Source organism: Castanea sativa, chromosome 3 (assembly GCF_040712315.1).
Source record: "Castanea sativa cultivar Marrone di Chiusa Pesio chromosome 3, ASM4071231v1".
Taxonomy (NCBI): Eukaryota; Viridiplantae; Streptophyta; class Magnoliopsida; order Fagales; family Fagaceae; genus Castanea; species Castanea sativa.
This window is the reverse complement of record NC_134015.1, coordinates 46,701,516-46,722,230: the sequence shown is the minus strand read 5'-3', so window position 1 is coordinate 46,722,230 and position 20,715 is coordinate 46,701,516. Positions and strand designations below refer to the sequence as shown.

At 31.7% G+C, this 20,715-nt stretch overlaps 1 protein-coding gene across 1 annotated transcript; it reads right to left on the bottom strand.

Annotated features, from left to right (window-relative positions):
* Positions 1-414: 414 nt before the first annotated feature.
* Positions 415-1,682, bottom strand: LOC142627497 (uncharacterized). The gene is made up of 2 exons (XM_075801376.1): positions 1,468-1,682; positions 415-897 (listed from the first exon to the last, which is right to left on the bottom strand). The coding sequence occupies exons 1-2, from the start codon at positions 1,680-1,682 to the stop codon at positions 453-455; spliced, it is 660 nt and encodes a 219-aa protein (XP_075657491.1). The 3' UTR covers positions 415-452.
* Between the last annotated feature and the right edge of the window lie 19,033 nt (positions 1,683-20,715).

Below are 20,715 nucleotides of genomic sequence, written 5' to 3'. Positions count from 1 at the left end.
AAAATATGCAAAAGTGTTTTTATATAAAAGGCATTAAAGTGTACTATAAGACATATAAGTGTAGTATAAGTATGTGTTATGTACAATAAATAATTAAAGTAGGCCTAAAGCTCAAGTCTTATACACGTCATCATATAGAATTATGTTGTTTGATTCAATGAACCTAATCACTAAAAAGATGTTAAATTTGGAGAGAGAGAGAGAGTCTTAAAAAACAGGTGCTTAATAGCACGAAAGAAATGCCAGGAAACTTGACAAAAGACCAAACTAAAATTACATTACAAACAAAATATAGCATGCTTTGATGCACAAACAAGGTACCAAATGTTGCATCAGGATCTCATTTATTGAGACTATTATTAATGAAGGAGCATATCTACAATAATAGCACTGTTTTATTCTCAGCAGGATCAACATTCTTTGCTAGATTCTGCCAGACATCTGAGGCCAAATCAATAGTTCCCTTGATAGTGTGGACATCCCTCTGCTGTAAAACCGGACACATTGATCCACACTTCATTTAAGCGTCCAGAAAGGTGATATGAAGCATTGTATTGGGCAACGGAGTAGTAACTTTTATCTTCCAATATTGCTGCCTTCCCAGTCTTGTTCTTATTTAGGCTGTTTACAAGAGCTTCAATTTCCTTATTATTGTCATCATCGTTAGCAAATCCAGTAAACTTTCTTACTGCTATGCAATGACTTTTCCACTTGATAAGCTGCACATTCAGTTCAGGATTGGGCTGTGGAGGGTTTCCACCATATTTTGCTGGGATATATAACCTTACAAAATAGTCAGACCCGCTAGATGATGATGAGTTAATGCTTGTCAAGACAGGAGCAGTCATCGTAATGTGAGAAGAGTTTAGGTTTCCACCATGAATGTATTCATACAACCTGATGCAAGCAATACAAAGTTAACGTGAACTGTTTGAATTTTATAGAATAATCCTCAAAGTTAAGGAATAATGAGGTATGCTTATCACGTAGTTAAAGATCATAAACCTCCACTGTGAAATTGTCTGAATTTTACACAACCCTTTTGCATTCTTCATCTAGCCCCATCAGACAATATTCACTAACATAAAACTTAATTCGCTAGCATGAATTACAAATTTCATGCAACTCCATTTTTGAAGTGCGTATGACTCGGAACATGATTTTCTCTATTTCATCCAAAGTACATTTCATGGATCTAATAATGTATGACATTAAATGACATGACACTTTATACATTTTTAAATTTGTAAAATTTAACTTAAACTACGAAATGGAAAAATAACATGTGATCCTAGTAAATGGAAAGTAGCTTCAACATTGCAATGATCTCAAAGTAGACTTCCTCGTAAGTAACCGAACGAAATCACCATTCAAAATTATATTTTGTTATTATATCAGTGAGAGAGAGAGAAAGGATTTAGCAGTGTATATAGTAGTTGGTTATTATAGTAGAGATTAAAGCTAAACCTGTGAAAACCATATTTGGTGGACTCCTCGAAGTCGAAGGAGGTTGTCCCTAGGACAAGAGCAGACATCCACGAGGATTCCTTGTATAGTCTTACCTCGAAATCTGATTCTGAGTGCACCACTGTGTACTGTGGTGATTCGATTGCGTGGCCATAGTGTACGAGGTTACAACTATTGCTGAAGTAAAAGTAGAGTACTATTATTGCGAGATACATTTTGATTTTGTTTAATTTTGTGACGATTCTGTGATTGTTGTGACCTCTTTTGCGCCGCCTTTTATAGCCAACAGTATTTCGAAAGACTGCTTTGAAAGATTCTCTTCCAAATCACAAAGAATATTAAAAGGCAGACAGCAAGATTTGTGTTTTGATTTTTGTCAATTAATCAAAGCGTCAGTGCCTTCACTCCCATCATTTTCATTATTTTTTGTTGCCCACTTGTGCATAATAATTTTGAGCTTAACACAAATGCATTGCTTTCTTATCATATATTCATATGTCAGGGGATAGTAAAACACTTCCAACTTTGAATGGAATCCATGGTATTCGTATTCCAAACGGAGAGCACGTAGGAATGGTCACCAAGCAACGGAGAACATATGTATTTATTTAGTCCAAAATCAATCATGAACCACTTTCCCAAACAAAGACAAAGGAACTTTACTAGTTATAAGATCCGGTCAACAATGGATATCATGGAGTGCATAAAATTAACAACTCAAGTGCTCCACTAATGTAACATATCTTCGATATGGTGGGTGGTAATGGCCATATGGGAAAAATTAATAGGGGAATGAAACTTCATTTGCATCCAGTAGTGAAGCAACACTTAGCTTCATCCTTTCTTGAATCTACTCAAGGACCTAGGCATTGCAATCTTCTTAGAAGAGAATAAACCTATTTAAAATCATCAGCTGCTAATTGTTGTAGGAAAAAATGCTCAGTTTAGTTCAAAAGCTGCAGTTGGAGAAGTAACATGTCTTTTCTTTTGATTAATTTGCATCTTCTTCCATATTAAACAACGAGTGAAGTCAAGTGTTTTGTAATTTAATAACATAGCTTACTCCTTTTATTCGTCAAACTAGGGTTTAAATCCTCCTTTTTTATTGTTTTAACTTTTAACTATTAGATTATCATTAAAAAGTCATATAACTATTCAACAGCGCTCCTCTTTCTCCTTTATAGGGAGAACCAGTGTTCCAATGTCTCATTTTTCATTGTTGTAATTATTATTAAAATAAACAAAAATAATGGGTGAAGACTAAAGAGTGAGATAATGGTGCAATTTTTCACAAACATGCAAATTACATTTTTAGTTAAAATTCACCTGTAGAAGCTAGACTGTGCATGCAATGAGTTTTTGGACCTATGACCTCATCTTTTATGGTTTATTGTGGGAGAAGGAAGTGAAGCAAAAGATAAAATAGGACTCTTCAAATAAGTAGGTAGTATTTGAGTAGGAGTGGGTTTTTTTCTAGAAGAGATTTTTTTGTGGAGAAAATCCTCTATGGGAATTCAATGTGTGGTAATTTATATTTTCGGAGAGTTCTAGTGGACTATTTAAAGACTAACAAAATTCCTAATTTGCATTTTTCATATATCACACATTACCTTTGAAATCATTTAAAACATATGTTTTGGAAAATCTCTACCTAAATCTTTTCGATAAAATCTCCTTTTCTTTTCCAAACAAAAACTATTTTTCATTTTGTATTCAAAGAATTAGGGATATAGGAATGCATGATTTTTTTTTTTTTCCATTAAAAGAAAAGATGCTATGATTTTATGGTTAAAATTTTGGGATATGTTCTACATTGTCATCTATAAATAAAATAAAAGTTTCTTTTTTTAATTACTTCAGACGTATTAAGTGACTGTATTTTTCTAATTCACGAGATGGGTTTTACGAAATCACGAACTCAGATTTCAAGACAAATTTTGGGTCTCATGCAAATGTGCTTTGTGAATTGTGACCCATTAACTTTTACAAAACCTATTGGGCTTACGACCCATGTTCAAGGCCCATTTCAGCTACAAATAAGATAATGAGCCAATAAGTGCTTAAATGGCCAGCCCTTTTTTCCCCCCCTTCGGAAAAGCATTCCCATTAGCTTATGTATAACACCAAAAAAATGTAAAATAGATATTATGATTCATAAAAATGTACGAAAAGCCACTTATAAGTTACATCCGGACATATGTTTCACATAAAGTTATCCAACTTGCTACTTTGCATCACAACTGTAGCAAATATAAAACTTATTTTGACATATTTTATTCTCTCCTTGTCCTTGATACTTGGGGTTATGGTTGCTGATTTTTTTTTATTTTTTTAATGTCAGAGTCAAATATTATATAAAAATTATTATTTAGATTATTTTATACCCGTATTGAATAATAAATTAAGAATGAGATTTAAGATATATTGTTAAAGTGGTTATGTAAAATAGATAAAGTTGATTTTTGGTCAGGTAAAATGCTTCTTTCTTCTTCTTTTTTTTGCATAATGGGATGAGAATGCTCTTAGGAATGATACAAAAATTGCAAAATGTTTCAATCAAAATTTAGAAATACCAAGTCGGTTCTATTTAGCTCAACCAATAAAGTCTCTTATCATCAAACATGAAATTTAGGATTTGACTCCAACTTAGACCAAAACTCTGATCAGTATCTTATTAGTATGATCAAGAGCAATCATCTTGGAAATGCTATATACTGAAATTTTATTGTATTATCATGAACTCAAGCTTATCTATTTTGAAGGGGACAAAATTGTGGTTTAGACTTTAGTGGGCATGAATGCAATTTACTGATCAGTAGCGCAAGTACCCATATTTGTTAACTCTGGGCTAGTATGTACCAACTGGGCCCATGTTCAAAGCATTTGGAAACTGGACTACTAACTTGAACTAATGTACAACCACGGGATGGACTATTAAGGCCATGATTAAAGAGATTATTTTAGCTCAACTTAGATATATTAAAGAGATTTTTCAATTTAACTATTTTACCCCTCATTTAAATAAAAAATATATTCTAATTTGTCTTTCATCTATTTACTAATAAAATTTTTAATTTGTGGTTTTAAGAAAATCTGTATGAACTAAACAATAAAGGTAATTTTGGAAATGGAAAAGTGGAGACTAAAATCTTCTATTCCAATTTATATAAATAATCCTATAAAAAAATTATATAAATAAATATAATCTTAACCCATTTTAGAAGTTATAACAAAATTCATTTTCCTTTGCTCAAGATTTCATCTATAAAAAAACCATTATAATTACCCCCATAGGGCATTCAGGTGGTGGGCTTATTGGTCTAGAACGTAAACTAAACCAGAAGGTCTTAGATTTAATCAACCACACTATTAATTCATAGGGTTTCTAGGGTGTCTCATGAGCAAAGAGTGGAATAGTCTACCCAAAGGTTGTGACACCAATTTCTTATATTTAAAAAATATTGTATTTAAAAATATTTAGATTGGTTAGATGACAATGAATTCAAAAAAAAAAAATACATATTAAAAATAGCAACCTTAGGAGGCAAAGGATTTTTTTGAAAATAAGAGGTAAAAATAAAAATAAAATTTAAATAATTTGTCACATTAATTTATTTTTTTATAAGGGAAAATATGAGAAATAGAGATAGAGAAGTAATGGGTAAGCCTTACAGAAAATCTAGAATTTCCATAGTAAGTGATGTTTTAGATTTTTTTTTTATAGTAATTAATGTATATAATAGGGTTAGTTTCAAGGATGAAGGTCTAAAAAAGTAAAAATTCAATTTCCTATCGGGTTTTAGAAATTGAGCTCAAATCCATACTAAATGCTTCTTTGATTTTGTGGAAAATATTAGTTTTCAAAAAAACAAAGATTTTGTGGAAAATATTCTTTTTAGGAAATGCTGTTAGTATTTTTTTTTTTTTTTTAATTTGAAAAAATGGCTTGTTTTCCTTTTTTTTGGATGTGACTTGGAAAATTCCAAAATTTTCTTATTTTGTTGATTCACACAAAAATATCATTAATATTTTATGTAAACACAATAGTAGTGTTAATGATAAATTGACGAACGTATGGTGATCATTGTAGCAATGGCAATGGTGACAACAACCGCAATGGTGGTGGTGACAACGGCATGGAGAGGGTGATGGCCATGCTAAATGTGGCTGTGATAATATTGGTGTTGGCAACAAAAGAGAATGGAAGAGGAGAGTGTATAACTAAGGAAATGGGAGAAAATGTTATTATTTCTCAAAAAGTGGAAAATGTTTTTGGCATGTTTGAGTTAATTTCCATTAACTTTGGAAAAAGTTTTATGCTGACCAAAATATTTCATCATATAATATCTCGTCAAACAAACGGAACATTATAAGATTTGGTTAGGTGATAAAGCTATGTGTCAAACTTTTTCCATTGTTATCCAAACTATAACTACCCGATTGAGTTACTAGTTACTACTGCTAAATTTCACTATTCATCTAGACTCATTATAAATTTATAATGATTTAATTATAATAACTTTATTTATATGTTATAGTGAAATTCAAAAACTCACTTTATAAGATCTACATTGTAGCTTGAAATATATGATATTTTCATTAGTTTTACATTACTTTATACATTTAAAAATGAGTAAGGTGTTACTTTTAGAAGTTCTACATTCTATTCTAAAAGATGAAACAAGATCATTTAAACAGATGTCAAGATATGTTGCTGACTATGATCTATGAACAAAAAAGACGTATATATATGGCTGATTGACAACGAGGGACGATGACTTGAACTTTCATATCTCTTACACATTTGGTAACAAGACACATGTACATGTGCAGGTAATGAATGAAATATATGATTAATCATCATATGTTGTCCCCATAGCAAGCCATGCCAAGAAGCTAGAGTTCAGGTTGTGTATTTGGTTCGAGCAACATCATCATGATGTACATTATGATGTATTAGCGATGTGGCCCATGAGATTATGCCTTGAGGATGTTACACTTACATACCTAATTAAAAAGAGTGCCTAAGGAAATTCATCTCCAACAATTTCCACCCCCCTCAATCATGGCTTATGCACAAACCCTGTTGGATTAAAGAGCAGTCAGCGACATCTTTCACTGGCTATGTCGCTTTATTTGTAAACCCTTTTAGGATTTATTATCTTTTGTTTTTGGCTGTGGAAACCCCATATGGATTTACTTCTTACCCTCATTCAATTAGGAAAGGTGACCATGCCTCTTAGAGACAAAATCATTGCTTAACATTAGTCTACCATGCTTGCAAGCCTTTCATGTGGCCCTTTTTTTCCTCTTTCAAGACCCTTTTGCATTAAAATATGACACACATCACAGGAGGATGAAGATCAATGAACCCTTCCGTATAGAATCATCAATCATGTACACATGAGAGAGAATAATGGTCGTAATACTATTTCATGAACAAAAGTTGGTGTTCACTAGTGGTTCTGAATTGATCATTTAAGCCCTACATACACTACTACCACCCTTTATAATGATTCTATTCTCTTCTTTTCATGTCGGGTCTAAGTGGAATTCACTTTAATACGATTCCACTTTTAAACTAAAATTCTAAAAAATCAGATGCCTAGCCAGATGCTGGTCTAACAAGAAATGCAATCTACATGTGTCTTTGTTCCATGATAGGTTAACTTTTCTTTTTAATCTTTTACTTTGGTTGATTTTACAAAAAATGAAATTTTAATTTACATTTACTATTTCAATTTTCAAAGTAATTTGCTTGTTTCATATAATGTTAACGACCAAGTAAAGAATTGCATAAATTAATATGACTTTCTTTGAAATCTATGTTCTCATCTAGAGACTTCACAGACATTCTCTTCTAAGTGGGATCGGATGATAATGCCAAAGTTTGTGAAAGGTTCTTTAGACTTTGAATTGAAGCTCATTGACCAAATTAGCGGCTCAAAAAAAAAAGAAGTCAAGAAATTACAACTATGTCATCATGACAAACTTCTTAATTGCTTTTCAACCATTTAAAATACAAGCCCATAGCCCCCACTTAAATGTGGGTAATTATCCTCATATACTCTTTCACATTCTCAGTTGGACATCTTTTTCAAGGTTTCTAGGAATTGGGTCCTAAAAAGCTCACCTTTGGTTCTTCCTTGTGGGGTTCTCAAGCCATCAGAAGAAATGGGTCTAGTCATGTTGTCTCTAAGTCAATATAAATAAAGTTTTTAGTCAACCAGCTTTTAAGGTAAGGAGATATGAGTCTTGGTTAATTGGAATTTGAATCTCAAAACCTTTTTTCGGGTGGATTAGATACATAGTAGTAGTAGTAGCAGCAGCAGCCACAAGCTCTTCAAAGATTTTAGGACAACTCCATCATGGTGCTCTTAAAATTCCATTCAATCCTTCTATTTTGAAACAAATCAATTGGATTTTGCAGCATCATCAACATTTCATTAAATGTTGACTGTTATTATTTTGGCGTATATTTAAATTGTTGATAATGTTTCAAAACTTAACCCATCCACTTCAAAAGAGATTGATAGGATTTTAGGAACTTCATGATTGAATTACCTAAGAAGTATAAAATATCTTAATCCACCTAAACCAATATGAAAAACACAGTTTAGAATCCTCCAATAGCCAATCCCAATAACTAACGGACCAAAACACCATGAAGTGTTTACAGAGAGAAAAGCCCACAACAAGCAAAAAACTTTTCAAAACCTATAGCATCAAACTAATTCACTAGTAAGAATAGTTGAGGTACATTATTTACCCTTACAAACCCCCCAAGTTCTAAGTAAGCATAGTTGTATCCAAGCTTCCAGCTCCTACTAGCAACAAATTATACCAATCATTTCTCCTTACTAGCTTCCGGTTCCACAAGTTGAGCCACCAACATTGAATCCAAGAACTTGGATTCAAGGCCTCTTAAAGTATGCCACATTATCCTAGAGCCAAGCCTGCCACTTGGGCTAACAATCACACTTCTTCTTCGTATTTTTTGTGCGTATGGGTACAATTATTCTAGTATTCGCAGCTCAAAATGCTCAAACAAAATTCATTTTCCGTCACCAAATTTATTTTACTTAACTACTTTAACAATACACCCTACATCCCATTCTTTATTCTCTTAATTATTAGTATCAACTTACCAAAAATTTTCACCAGATTTTCAGGCAAAAGCCTACTTTTCCTATTTTAGTTAACTTTTTTTCCTTTTCACACATATTATATTCTTTAATTTAAACCATATTTCATTTCAACATTATTATTATTATTATTATTATTATTATAACTGAAGCATCTGAAGCTCCCATAATTTTCCACATCATCATTTTAATTTATAAAAAAAAAATTAATTTTTTAAACTAAATAGTGAGAGAGTCTTAACAGGAGTTTCTCGATTTTTTCCTTAATCCTAAAGTTTTTTTTTTTACGTGAATCTTTCTTTTTTCTTTTTTTGAAACCTAAAATGAGTCATTTTTAAAAAAATATATTCTAACATGACATCATCATTTTAATTTATAAAAAATTTTAATTTTTTAAACTAAATAGTGAGAAAGTCCTAACAAGAGTCTCTTTCTTTTTTCCTTAATCCTAAAGTTTTTTTTTTTATGTGAATCTTTCTTTTTTCATTTTTTGAAACCTAAAGTGAGTCCTTTTTAAAAAATATATATATATTCTAACATGAAGTCTAATTAAAAAAAATTATAATTATTTTTTTAATCCTAATTCTAATGTAAGTATCTAAAAAAGTCAAAAATTTCAGTTTTATATTATATATAGATAATAATAATAATTTGACAAACTCTAAGAATATGAGAATGCAATTTGTAGATCTACTATCAAGATAACATAAATTAGAGTGGTGGTGGATGGTAGATTTAATTGTAGTTGAGTATTATGTAAAGTCATCACTATAGAATAGCCAACGCCGGAATGTGTTATATGGAACCAAGATATGAAAGAAAGAGAATTTTTCTAAACCATTATATTGAACAAAAAATTACTTATTTTCATTTATTTTCAAGTTATACATTTTTTAAAACTAAATCATAAACCTTTAAGCAAAATAAGAAATTTTAATTTTGTTTAACTATCCCGTGCATTGCATGGGTTAGCGACTATTTATATATAAAACCGAAACCTCTGAAACTCTCACAATTGTCCACGTTAGCACAATATTTAAATAAAATTATTTTTGTATAGTCCAAACTTAACAAGAAGTGAAACTCTATCTCTCTAACAAGTCTAACTTCAACTCAAACTCATCATTTTTTTAAAACAAAATTATTTTTGTTTAGTCCAAACTTAACAAAGAGTGAAACTCTATCTCTCTAACAAGTCCAACTTAAACTCAAACTCATCATTTTTTTAAAACAAAATTATTTTTGTTTAGTCCAAACTTAACAAGGAGTGAAACTCTATCTCTCTAACAAGTCCAACTTAAAGTCAAACTCAAACATTGATATTATTATTATTATTATTATTATTATTATTATTATTATTATTATTATTATCTCTCTACTTCGCTAACGTGATATTTTATAATAGGGTGCAAACTTATAGCCATGGATTATTCTTTTGAACGTAACTCAATCTTTTTCTTATATTTTTCTATTTTTTTAGTCATATATATTTTATTTTGTTTCAATAATTTCTAAGCTGTGAATCATTTGATTCTTTAATATTTTTTAGTATTTCAGAAGTTTTAATATCTGAATTTTAAAGTTATTTTTTGCGGTATCTGAAATTGTCTAACAAATTTTTTGTAAGTCATTGCACGTTCAAGCAATGACTTCTTTATCAAATTGTAACATAAATTAAAGTCATACAATAGCAAATCATGTAATGGTGTAGTTTCTTAATCAATTTAAGATTTTATAAAATTATTTTAGTCTACCTCACAAATAAGTAAGTTTCCGTGCATAGCACGGGTTAACGACTAATAATATATAAAACCGAAACTTCTGAAACTCTCACAATTTTTCACGTCAGCACAATATTTAAATAAAATTATTTTTATTTAGTCCAAACTTAACAAGGAGTAAAATTCTATCTCTCTAAGACCACTACCATCAGATGTGCCAAATGCCATATATTTGGCATTTGGCACACCAAAAACCAATCCTCATCTGGTATTTCAAATCCCAAAAATTTTGGTACACCGCTACAGTACCGTCTCAAATATAAGACGGTACAGACATCAATGCCAAAATTTCTTTTTCTTATTTTATTTACTTTTCTCTCCCTTCCCAACACATATCTCTCTCTCCGTCTGCAACACAACTCTCTCTCTCCTCTCTGGTCTCCATCTTTCCCGTTGCTCCCTATTTCTTTCTCACTTTCATTTTTTTGTCTCTCACTCTCTTCCTCTCTCGTCCTCACTCTACTCCGCCGACTTCAAGCCGCCGATCTCGCCTGGAGCTGCCGCCCACCAATCTTGCCTAGAGCTGCCGATCTCTCCTCTCCACACCTCACCGATCTCTCTCTCTCTCTCTCTCTCTCTCTCTCTTGGTGGTTGTGGCAGTGTTTCTAATGGTAGTTGGTTGTTTTGATTGTTGGTGGTTGGCTAATTTTGGTTGAAGGTGGTGGGTTGATCGAGTTGTTGGTGTGAGATTTGTGGCTATGGATGGGTCTCACCAGCACTGCCGCCGATATTGGTTATGGTGGTTGATGTAGTGGTTGTTTTTTTTATTTTTTTTTGGTGTAGGGGCTGATGTTGGTTGTATTGTTTGTTTGAGTTGTGTTTTTTTTTTTTTTTGTAGCAGTGGCTGATATTGGAGGTCAGTGGTTGATTTTAGGGAGGTGGTTGGTGGTTGTGGGCTGTGGCGGTTGATCTGTGGGTGTGGGTGGGTGTGGGTGGTGGAGGATTTTGTATATATATATATTCGTAAAAGTTTTTTTAGATTATTTTAATGTGTTGGATATATTATTTTAATGTGTTGAAGGAAAAAATAGAATAAGTAGGATTTTATGTGTGAAAATGACATTTGAGATAGAAGAGTTGATGGTAATGCTCTAACAAGTTCAACTTAAACTTAAACTCAAACTCATCATTATCATTTTTTAAAAACAAAATTCTATTTGTTTAATCCAAACTTAACAAGGAGTGAAACTCTATCTCTCTAACAAGTTCAACTTAAACTCAAACTCAAACGCATTTTATTTAAATAAAATTATTTTTGTTTAGTCCAAACTTAACAAGGAATGAAACTCTATCTCTCTAACAAATCCAACTTAAACTCAAGCTTATCATTTTTTTTAAAACAAAATTATTTTTGCTTAATCCAAACTTAACAATGAGTGAAACTCTATCTCTCTAACAAGTCCAACTTAAACTCAAACTCAAATATTGATAATTTATCTCCAAATTTGCAAGGTTAATCATGAACATTATAAAAGCAATGCAAACCCCACTATTTTTTTTTAAAGCCAAGTAGAGATATGAGCTCTTCTTATGTTATTTTCTTCTCCTCTATTTTGTTATATTTTTTTATTTTTTTTATGGTTTTTATGTGTTTTTTAAAAAACGATTTTCGTACATGAACCACCAAACTCTCTTTATCCATTTTTTACAAGATAAAAACTTGCAATAATTGAAATTATTCTTTTGAATGTAACCCATCTTTCTCTTATCTTTCTCTATTATTTAGCCATATATATATATATATATATTTCAATAATTTTTAAGCAGTGAATCATCTAATTTTTTAATATTTTTTGGTCTTTCAGAAGTTTTAATATTTAAATTTTTGAGTTATTTTTTTGCAATATCTGAAACTGTCAGACAAATTTTTTGTACGTCATTGCATATTCAAGTAATGACTTCTTCATCAAATTGTAACACAAATTGAAGTCATACAAGAGCAAATTATGCAATGGTGTAATTTCTTAATCAATTTAAGATTTTATAAAATTATTTTGTTTACCTCACAAAGAGATAGGTTCCCGTGCATAGCACGGGTTAGCGACCAATTATTATTATTATTATTATTATTATTATTTCTCTAACTCTTCATTCTTTCTTTATCACAATTACTAAGATACAAAAACAATAAATACTAATTTGGGGGAATGAACAATACTTTCCTATATTAGCAAAATCCTAAAATAGGGAATAGATAGGGTGGCTGATGCAGTGATGTGAGTTATTCTTTTGAGTGATTTTTGGTTTTACTTACCTATTTTGATCCCTTACCCTAAAATAGGAAAACTACCACCTACACTATAACTCTATTTTTTTCTTTTTTAATTCTATCTTTATTATTTTGTTCCAAACAGTCATATCAAATAGTGAATGGTAGAATAAAATGAGTATTTTAAGTTTTACATTCTGCTACAATGATCATCTATATTTAAATGATACTGTGACAATGTGGTAAAATTTGAACAGGAATGCATAATCGGATACGGGCGTTTTTAGTGATTTTTTCTACAATATCATCTATAATGCATATCTGGGTGTGAATGCTCCAATTTAAAACTGAATAGCCTCAGAGAGACAGAAAGAGATAGAATAGATACTTTGAAGTGACCGTGCTGTTCATGCATGCCATTCAACTCACATTCTAGAGTCAATGCAACCAAGCAGGCATTAGGATATGTCAGAAAAGGGAAACTTTGGCTCCAACTGTTGGATTTGTCAAGTAACTTGCATACATTGCGGCCCTATTATAAACACGCAAACGTGCTTTTTCTTTTCCCAGATGCCACTATCCCATCTCCCAGCTTCAACTTATAGACATTATGATTATATGTATTGGTACAAATCTAATAAAAATTTGACTCCAGTTCGGGAAAAATATAACCAAGATACTAAAACCCCTGCAAAAAATTTGATCTGCACTGCAGCCAAAAAATGAAAGTTCATTATTTGGACTGAATGCTTTGAGCTTTTGACCCTTGCACTAGCTTCAGATTTCAGGCTACGGAAAGCAACTTAAAAGAATCAATAATGCTATGTCAAATATTGTTTCGAATTTCTAATTAAATTTGGTTTAGGTTTGTCTTTGGTGTGGAAGACAAGGACTCCTTGATACGGAAAGAAAAAAGGTTCCTTGTGGAATAAGTAATTGGTTTTTTTTTTCATCAAGAAATTGAATTGAAGCCTTATAAATAGATATTGTTACAAAGAGTTTTGTAGCCTTTGTCCAAAGATCCTCCCACATGGGGAGAAAAGAAGATTCCTAAAAGAACATGAGTTGGTTGCTTCGAAGTGTAGTTTGGTAGATTCTTGGGCTCGAGAGACATTTGTAGTTATGCGTTGAGAGTTTTTGTTTATTTAGTGTGAGTGAATTACTGGGTATATGAGGTTTTGGAATTGTGAGCTTGTGTGTATGATGTTTGTGAGAGATTTTGTTTTTGTTTGTGAGTGTTGTTTGTGTGAGTTGTGAGTGGTATGGTTGGTTGAGTAATGAAATTTCACATTGGATACTAATGAGAAAAATGAGTGGTTAATATAACATAATTAAGCTCATACTCATTAACTTAAACTTTTGGATCAAGTGATATTTCTATATGTTATATTTGTTGGAAAAATCTGGTTTTGTATCTCATACAAAACATACAGCGGAAGCAACAAATAAGGATCTATTTCATTCATGATTGATAACATGCACTATGTAAATTTCAGATTTAAGAACAAAATAGCGTACTTTGGTGTGGAAAAATTCAAAACAAAGATTAGAAGCACTTGGGAACACTTTTAATCTTCACTCCAATTCCACTTTACGCTTAAGATGTATGGTCTCTCAATCAGTTTTTCAAAGGGAATGAAAGTGTGTCTCACTCTCACATACACACCATTTCTTATATCACTAATAAAAATTTTGTATGTTTCTCCCTTTATAACTAACTGATTATCTAATTGGGCTGGCCTATTGGGCATTTTCAATTGGGTTTTAGTGTGTGGCTTGGAGTGGGACCAAAATGAACCAATAAGACACTAGCTTCAATGGGTCTTGGGCTTTTCCGTTAACTCTTAACAAGTCCAAAGTTACCATTAATTATATTTAATACCACTATATAAATATAATTGCACTCTAGGCCTTATTAATAAATTATATCCCAAAACTTTATTATATATGCAACCCCTTCATAAAATATTCGTAGTAATAAAAAGTCATAAAATATAAACTGCCACTTTGAAAATTACTACATCTTAATTCTTGAGTACCCATTTTAATCCTTTAGAGTTATTCATTATATATTTATGAAATTGAATTTCATAAATATATACTTTAGTAATTTCTTACCAAAGTGGTTAGGCCTAACTCTCTGAATAACTTAACCCATTAAACTTATCTCAAGAGAATATTTTATATCTCCGTTAAGAGATTATGAATACCATCTTAAGAATATATGTTCCATCAACACTAAATGTGGCTGTGAGGTTTTGACCGTTACTGTAGATCTCACTCCTGATATATCAAAGCAACCTACACGTCATGATCAAGTCCATTATTCTCTCAAGATTAAGAGTTCATGCAAATAGAAGTCGCGAGATTTATTATTCATTTGATAGTCATTAGGAGAATAGTAAATCTCATAGCCGCCCAGTTTAATATGTCTTAACTCTTAAAACACATCAACATATCAACTAAAAGTCTCCACTTCCATGATCAAGACAAATCATCTTAGTTGATACGTTATAGTCTTCATAGATGAAATGCCCAATTTCATCACCGACTACGAACTATAAATTCTGAGTTTACAAAGAACTTGTGACTTATATCTTCTGTGACTAAATCACATACTATGCATCACATGAACTATATGATAATGTCTCAATATTCAAACTACCATTATTTTAGATAATAATAAAACAATTTTATTAATCACAATATTAAGTCATATATAATGTCATACATAATATCATACATAGCATCATACAATAGGATTTAAGGGCACAAATCCTAACAATATTAACTACTCAATTGGAGTTTTTTCAATGTATTCTCTTCCCAACATGTTATATACACAAATAATTTTAAAATTGTTAATGTGACAAATTGTAATTTTTATATCACTTTCACATGGGACTATAAGCTGCTATTTGTTGTTTGGTGGCTTTATACTCACCTTAAAAGAAGAATGCATGCATAAGATAGCAAGACGATAAGAATGGAGGCTAGTCAGCTTGTTTGAGCCAAAACCAATTTTAGATATTAATCTTTTATATTTGGACCAACACAGCTCTAATATTTGGAATGTGAACACTGAACACTCGATCCCCAACTCCAAGTGGGACACGAATTCACAATAAAGAAGGGCAAAAATGATGGGTGTGCAAAAGAAATCATAATAGCAGACTTAGATTCTGGGTACCTACTCTCAAAGCATTCCCTTCAATTTGGTTTTGTTTATGACCATCTTTTAGGCATTTAAACTTATGTCAGCTTTTCTTCTCTCAGGAATCAAGATGATGAAAAGGGACATATATAGCTGAATCCATTAGAAAGATAAAGATCTCATGGCTTGCTTGCTTCAATCAAGATTGCACATGACCCCCTTCACCCCCATAAGACGCAATCATATGCACTGAAATACGCTCAAATTCCATTTTCTCTGACCAAAAAAGTTGTAATTTTTTTTTAGAGGAAAAGAACAGGCTGCCATGTCAAGTATATACTGTACGAAATCTTATTATATATATTAAAGCCAATTTTTTTTGGGATTAAATATATAAAAGCCAATTTTGAAGTCACTATTGTATTGTGCATTGGCTCAAAAGGATTGTACGTCAATTGAATAGCATCATTCTATCCAAAATAAAAGAAAAACATCATTCAGCATATATATGTACTTGTTAATGGTGAGTTACAATTAGTTAACTCGTAAAGACTCTAATAATTAAACAAAAGATCTGAAGTTCAATTCTTGTCTACACCAAAAACTAATTAGTATCTTGATCTGATGATAAACAACACAATCATCATAAACGAACGATATAGATTAAAACTCTATTATAAAAAAATGTACTTGATAATAGATCTATTAATTAATTTCTCACATAAAGCACAAATTTCCATTAGATATGCGTGCACAAAAGGTCCTCAATGGTCCATTGAGCCAAACTTGTCGGTATTTCTCAAATTAAATTACATTGAACCCTATAATCACCCATGCACACTCACTGCACCCGCATGGCCTTTAACACTTGATGACCATGCTTTTATTTCTTCTGGAAAGACCTAGTAAAATAATAGTGTTTTTAGGTCCAACTATAAATACACTAGTTTGTGTACAACTATTTGGCCTTTGTCCCCCCTTCAAATTAAAAGCAACTGCATGCTACTTTAGCAGCCTTCCAAGTGGAGCTTTCAAATGATTTTTCAAAATGGTCAAATTATTCTCACTCCTATAAACGCAACACTTTTAACTAAATGTTAATGTATGTATACGGTTTTAACCGAAGCTTTCAAAGTAGTTGCCAACCTTTTGGGACCAACCTTTTCAGTGTATTTGGTTTTAGATTTAGAGTCAAAGCTCTATTATTATGGTGACACAGATTCAATCAATATTGGGTGTTGAAACTTGTAACTTGTTAAGGGCACACAAAATTGAAGGGTCGCTAGCTAGAATGAGCAATCTTGAAGACATTTGTGAACATGCTCAGTCTCTTTGTAAATTTGTTGCACAATAATTCTTTAACACTACAGTGGTCCCTGGAGACCATTTTTCACTAGCTGTAACTCTTAATAAACTTGTGGAAGCAAACCAATACTTTATTCAACTTGGTTTTAAAAAGGCTTATAAAGGCATCTTCTGAAATCACAACCATTCAGTCAGACATTGTCAATAGACGTGCTACCATTTAATTATTAGAATCTAACAAAGAATTATACCATAAGGGCTGGAGGGTCTGGCTTCAATAACATTGCTCAATGGATCAATTTAAATTCTAAATTCTGTGGCTATGTGGGTTTGGTTCCAATAAGATATCTAAATTATGTGTGCAAATTGGCGAGGAATGACATTATGAGAGTGACACATTGTGGGACCAAAAATAAAATAAAAATTCATTGTGGGTCAATGTTTTTGTATGCTTTCAATTTTTATGTATGATGCAGGTGTGGGGGATTGTTAAACCCTAAGAAGTAGAATCAGAATTAGAATAAATATTTTATATAAAAAAAATAATAAATAAATAAAAAGAGGAATAAAACAAGAAGAAAAGGGTATGCTGGCGAAGTGGCAGGCATCATTGCCATGGTCCTAAAAAGAGAGCTAGGGGAATACTGGGAAAGGCAAACCCTGGTAAATACTAGATTAAATTTTAAACTAAATTATTTAATAAATAATATAATAAATAAAAATAGAAGAAGGTAATCATGAAGTTAACCCTGATTTGCATGACAGTTGCTCAATTTGTACATCTTAAACTCCAAGATGTAATTTACAAAAAAAATAATAATAAAAAAATCAAGTTGTACTTAAAATTTGGAGTACTCTAAAAGGTTGCATAATAAGGAGCGTTTTGGGACAAACGTAAATGTAACAAATAAAAACGATGCAATAGGTGCATCAGTGCATGCAGTGTCTGTAATATTACACGTGTAATCAATACAAGCCTTGGGGGACTAGTGATGTCATGTTCCTTTAACCGTGACATCATACATTGCTCTGTTCACTTGTGTAAATATCATCAACAGTCATTTTGGCCAGTAGATTTGAGCACTGAGAGTGACTCCACATTTTCTTTCTCAGGTTTTTACATATTAGCAAATGGGTATGGCTTATTTCTGATAATTTTTTAATTAGAGTCTTTCTTTTATTCTAGTGAGAAATTGTCACATTTTTTAACTAAATAAAATGTGAAGATTAAAATCTACTATTATTTATTTAAAACAAAATGACACATCCAATTAAAAAAATACTGGAGGTAAGCTAAACTCTTAGCAATTGTAGGATTCTTTCTTTTTCTTTTTCTCTTTAGTTAAAACGTGAGTATATATAATATCTTAGTTATAGTATATTAGGTTCTCAAATTAAATTCTAATACTTGATTGTTTTGAATTTAATTATTTTTTGAAAAAATAACACTTTTATCTTATTAATCAATGCAATTAAGTTCTAGAATTCAATTAAGAATGTACTATAGCTAATATAATGTATATAAGTTTTACCTTCTTTTGATTGTAGTTGTTACGACAACATATAAATAAATAAATAAATAAATAAGAGGATCTTTCTAATATCATATTAGTTTCTTCTAAAAAAGAAATAGTATCGTATTAGTTTGAATTCGTAAATTTGCAACTAAGGTAGTAAATAAACCAAGTTATTTATGAGTAGTTCAGATTGACTTTGGAAAAAAAATTGTTTATGTTATTTATTTAGGCAATAAAGTTAAACTTAATCATAAATTTAGGCCAAACTATTAAATAAGCAGAACTCAAACATAATAATAAGCTCAAGCATAAGTATAGGTCACTTAAAAGATGTTTGTTAGCTTTATCTTTTTACAACAGCACTCCAATAACATAAGTGATTATCTTGATTTGGGTGGTAAAATCCTCTCTCAAGAATAACACAAATAGGGAGGATTAGAAGAAAAGAATCGATTCAATGCGCTTTTCTCTTAGTTCTGGCAGCTATCTTCATTCTTTGAAGATTAGGGTTAACACAGGGGTCTATTTGAATCTCGCATGACCAAGCTTGAATTACGCATGACTGATATTGTCTTTCTTGCATAATTAACAAAATCTTCAACTTTAGCCTTCATTACCACTTTTTATATTACAAAATCAAACCTAAAAATTACAAATATATTTGTTATTATGGGATTAAGCAACATCTAGATATCCTAACACTTCTCTCTAGAGTGTTAGATGGTGCAACCAAGTGGGTAGTCGAGTGGTAGGTGGAGAATCAGGCAGTGGATTTCTTCCACCTCCTCGACATGACAAATCCAACCTGATCAAATATATGTACTGATATCATCACGAAGGCTACACCTTCCTCCTTCTTCCTAGCTACTTGCTCCACATCATCATCTCCTTCTCATCATTGACTTGATCTGTGATCTTCGACTCCTCCCCACTGTAGTTTGGGCTAGATATGTGCCCATCATCACCTATAGTCACTTGTTTTAGTCAATTATGTGACCGCCATTGCCCATCATCATGACATCATCCCATATTTGTGATCATTGTCTCTACCTTAGACAATTTCCACTGCTCAAATGGACTTTCAAACACTCAAGGGGCCAGTTCTCCTTGATCGCTAATAGGTACTTCCTTCTTCATTCGACATGGTTGGGTCAAGTGCCGGGCTGAGCTCAACCCAACTCAACTCCACCTGTAAGCGCACCTAGAGCTAATGGCTATGGGTGGGTATCTTTTGGAGTCTACTTATATATTTCGTGTTACTATTTTATGTTGTTTTGACCTTATTTGAGATACTCTACAGTCGGCCCCCTACTATTTGGTAAACTTGTATTATATATAATTTGATATAGACACTATTATTGCATAATTAACATACATCCATGGTTTTTTTTTTTTTTTGGGTTAAAAAATAGACTAGATCAGATCGGTCTATTCAACTGAATACTAGTCCTTAATTTGGTTCGGTAAAAACCTCTAAATTCGAGAAAAAATCGATCAAAAATGGAGAACCTTATTTAGTTTTAGTTCTTTGATCATTTTGATTTTCGAAAGCATGCGTACATTCCTTTTTCTTTCTTTTAAAATAACCAATAAATCCAAAAAACAAGTTTTGGGGGGAAAAAATGCTCCGAGCAAAATATATTGGTTCTAATTCTTCTACACCATGTAATTAAACGAATTGTGCAAAGAATAAAAGAAAAATGCATAGTGGAACTTCATGTACCATTACCAATAACCATTAATCAATTGCAAAATGAAAGATTAAGCAACTGATGCATGGGTGTGTGCATAGGCATGCAAAGAAGTGCACAAAACCAGATGCGCGTGCCAACACAGCAGGCCCAACACACTAACAAAATTGGCTCACAATAAGAAAATGACTGCTCAAAAAGGTATGGTACTTAAGAGAAACTTAGATTAAGTCAGAAATTACAACCGTAGGAAGTGCCGACTCCATATTGATTTGTGACTAGCTTGGTGGTCAACCCAACAAATGTCCAAATCTTCACCCATCAGCAAGTTAATTACTGTAGTATCATGATAGCACATTATTTCCTTTTTCTAATTATCCAAACCCCAAAAAGTAAAAATCAAAAAATTTACCATAACAATTTGTAGAAAACCAAAGTCGGCATGC

Coding starts and splice junctions, on each gene's coding strand:
- LOC142627497 (XM_075801376.1), bottom strand. CDS start 1,682: ATGTATCTCGCAATAATAGTACTCTACTTTTACTTCAGCAATAGTTGT. Junction 898..1,467: donor ACCAAATATGGTTTTCACAG/GTTTAGCTTTAA, acceptor TGCTTGCATCAG/GTTGTATGAATACATTCATG.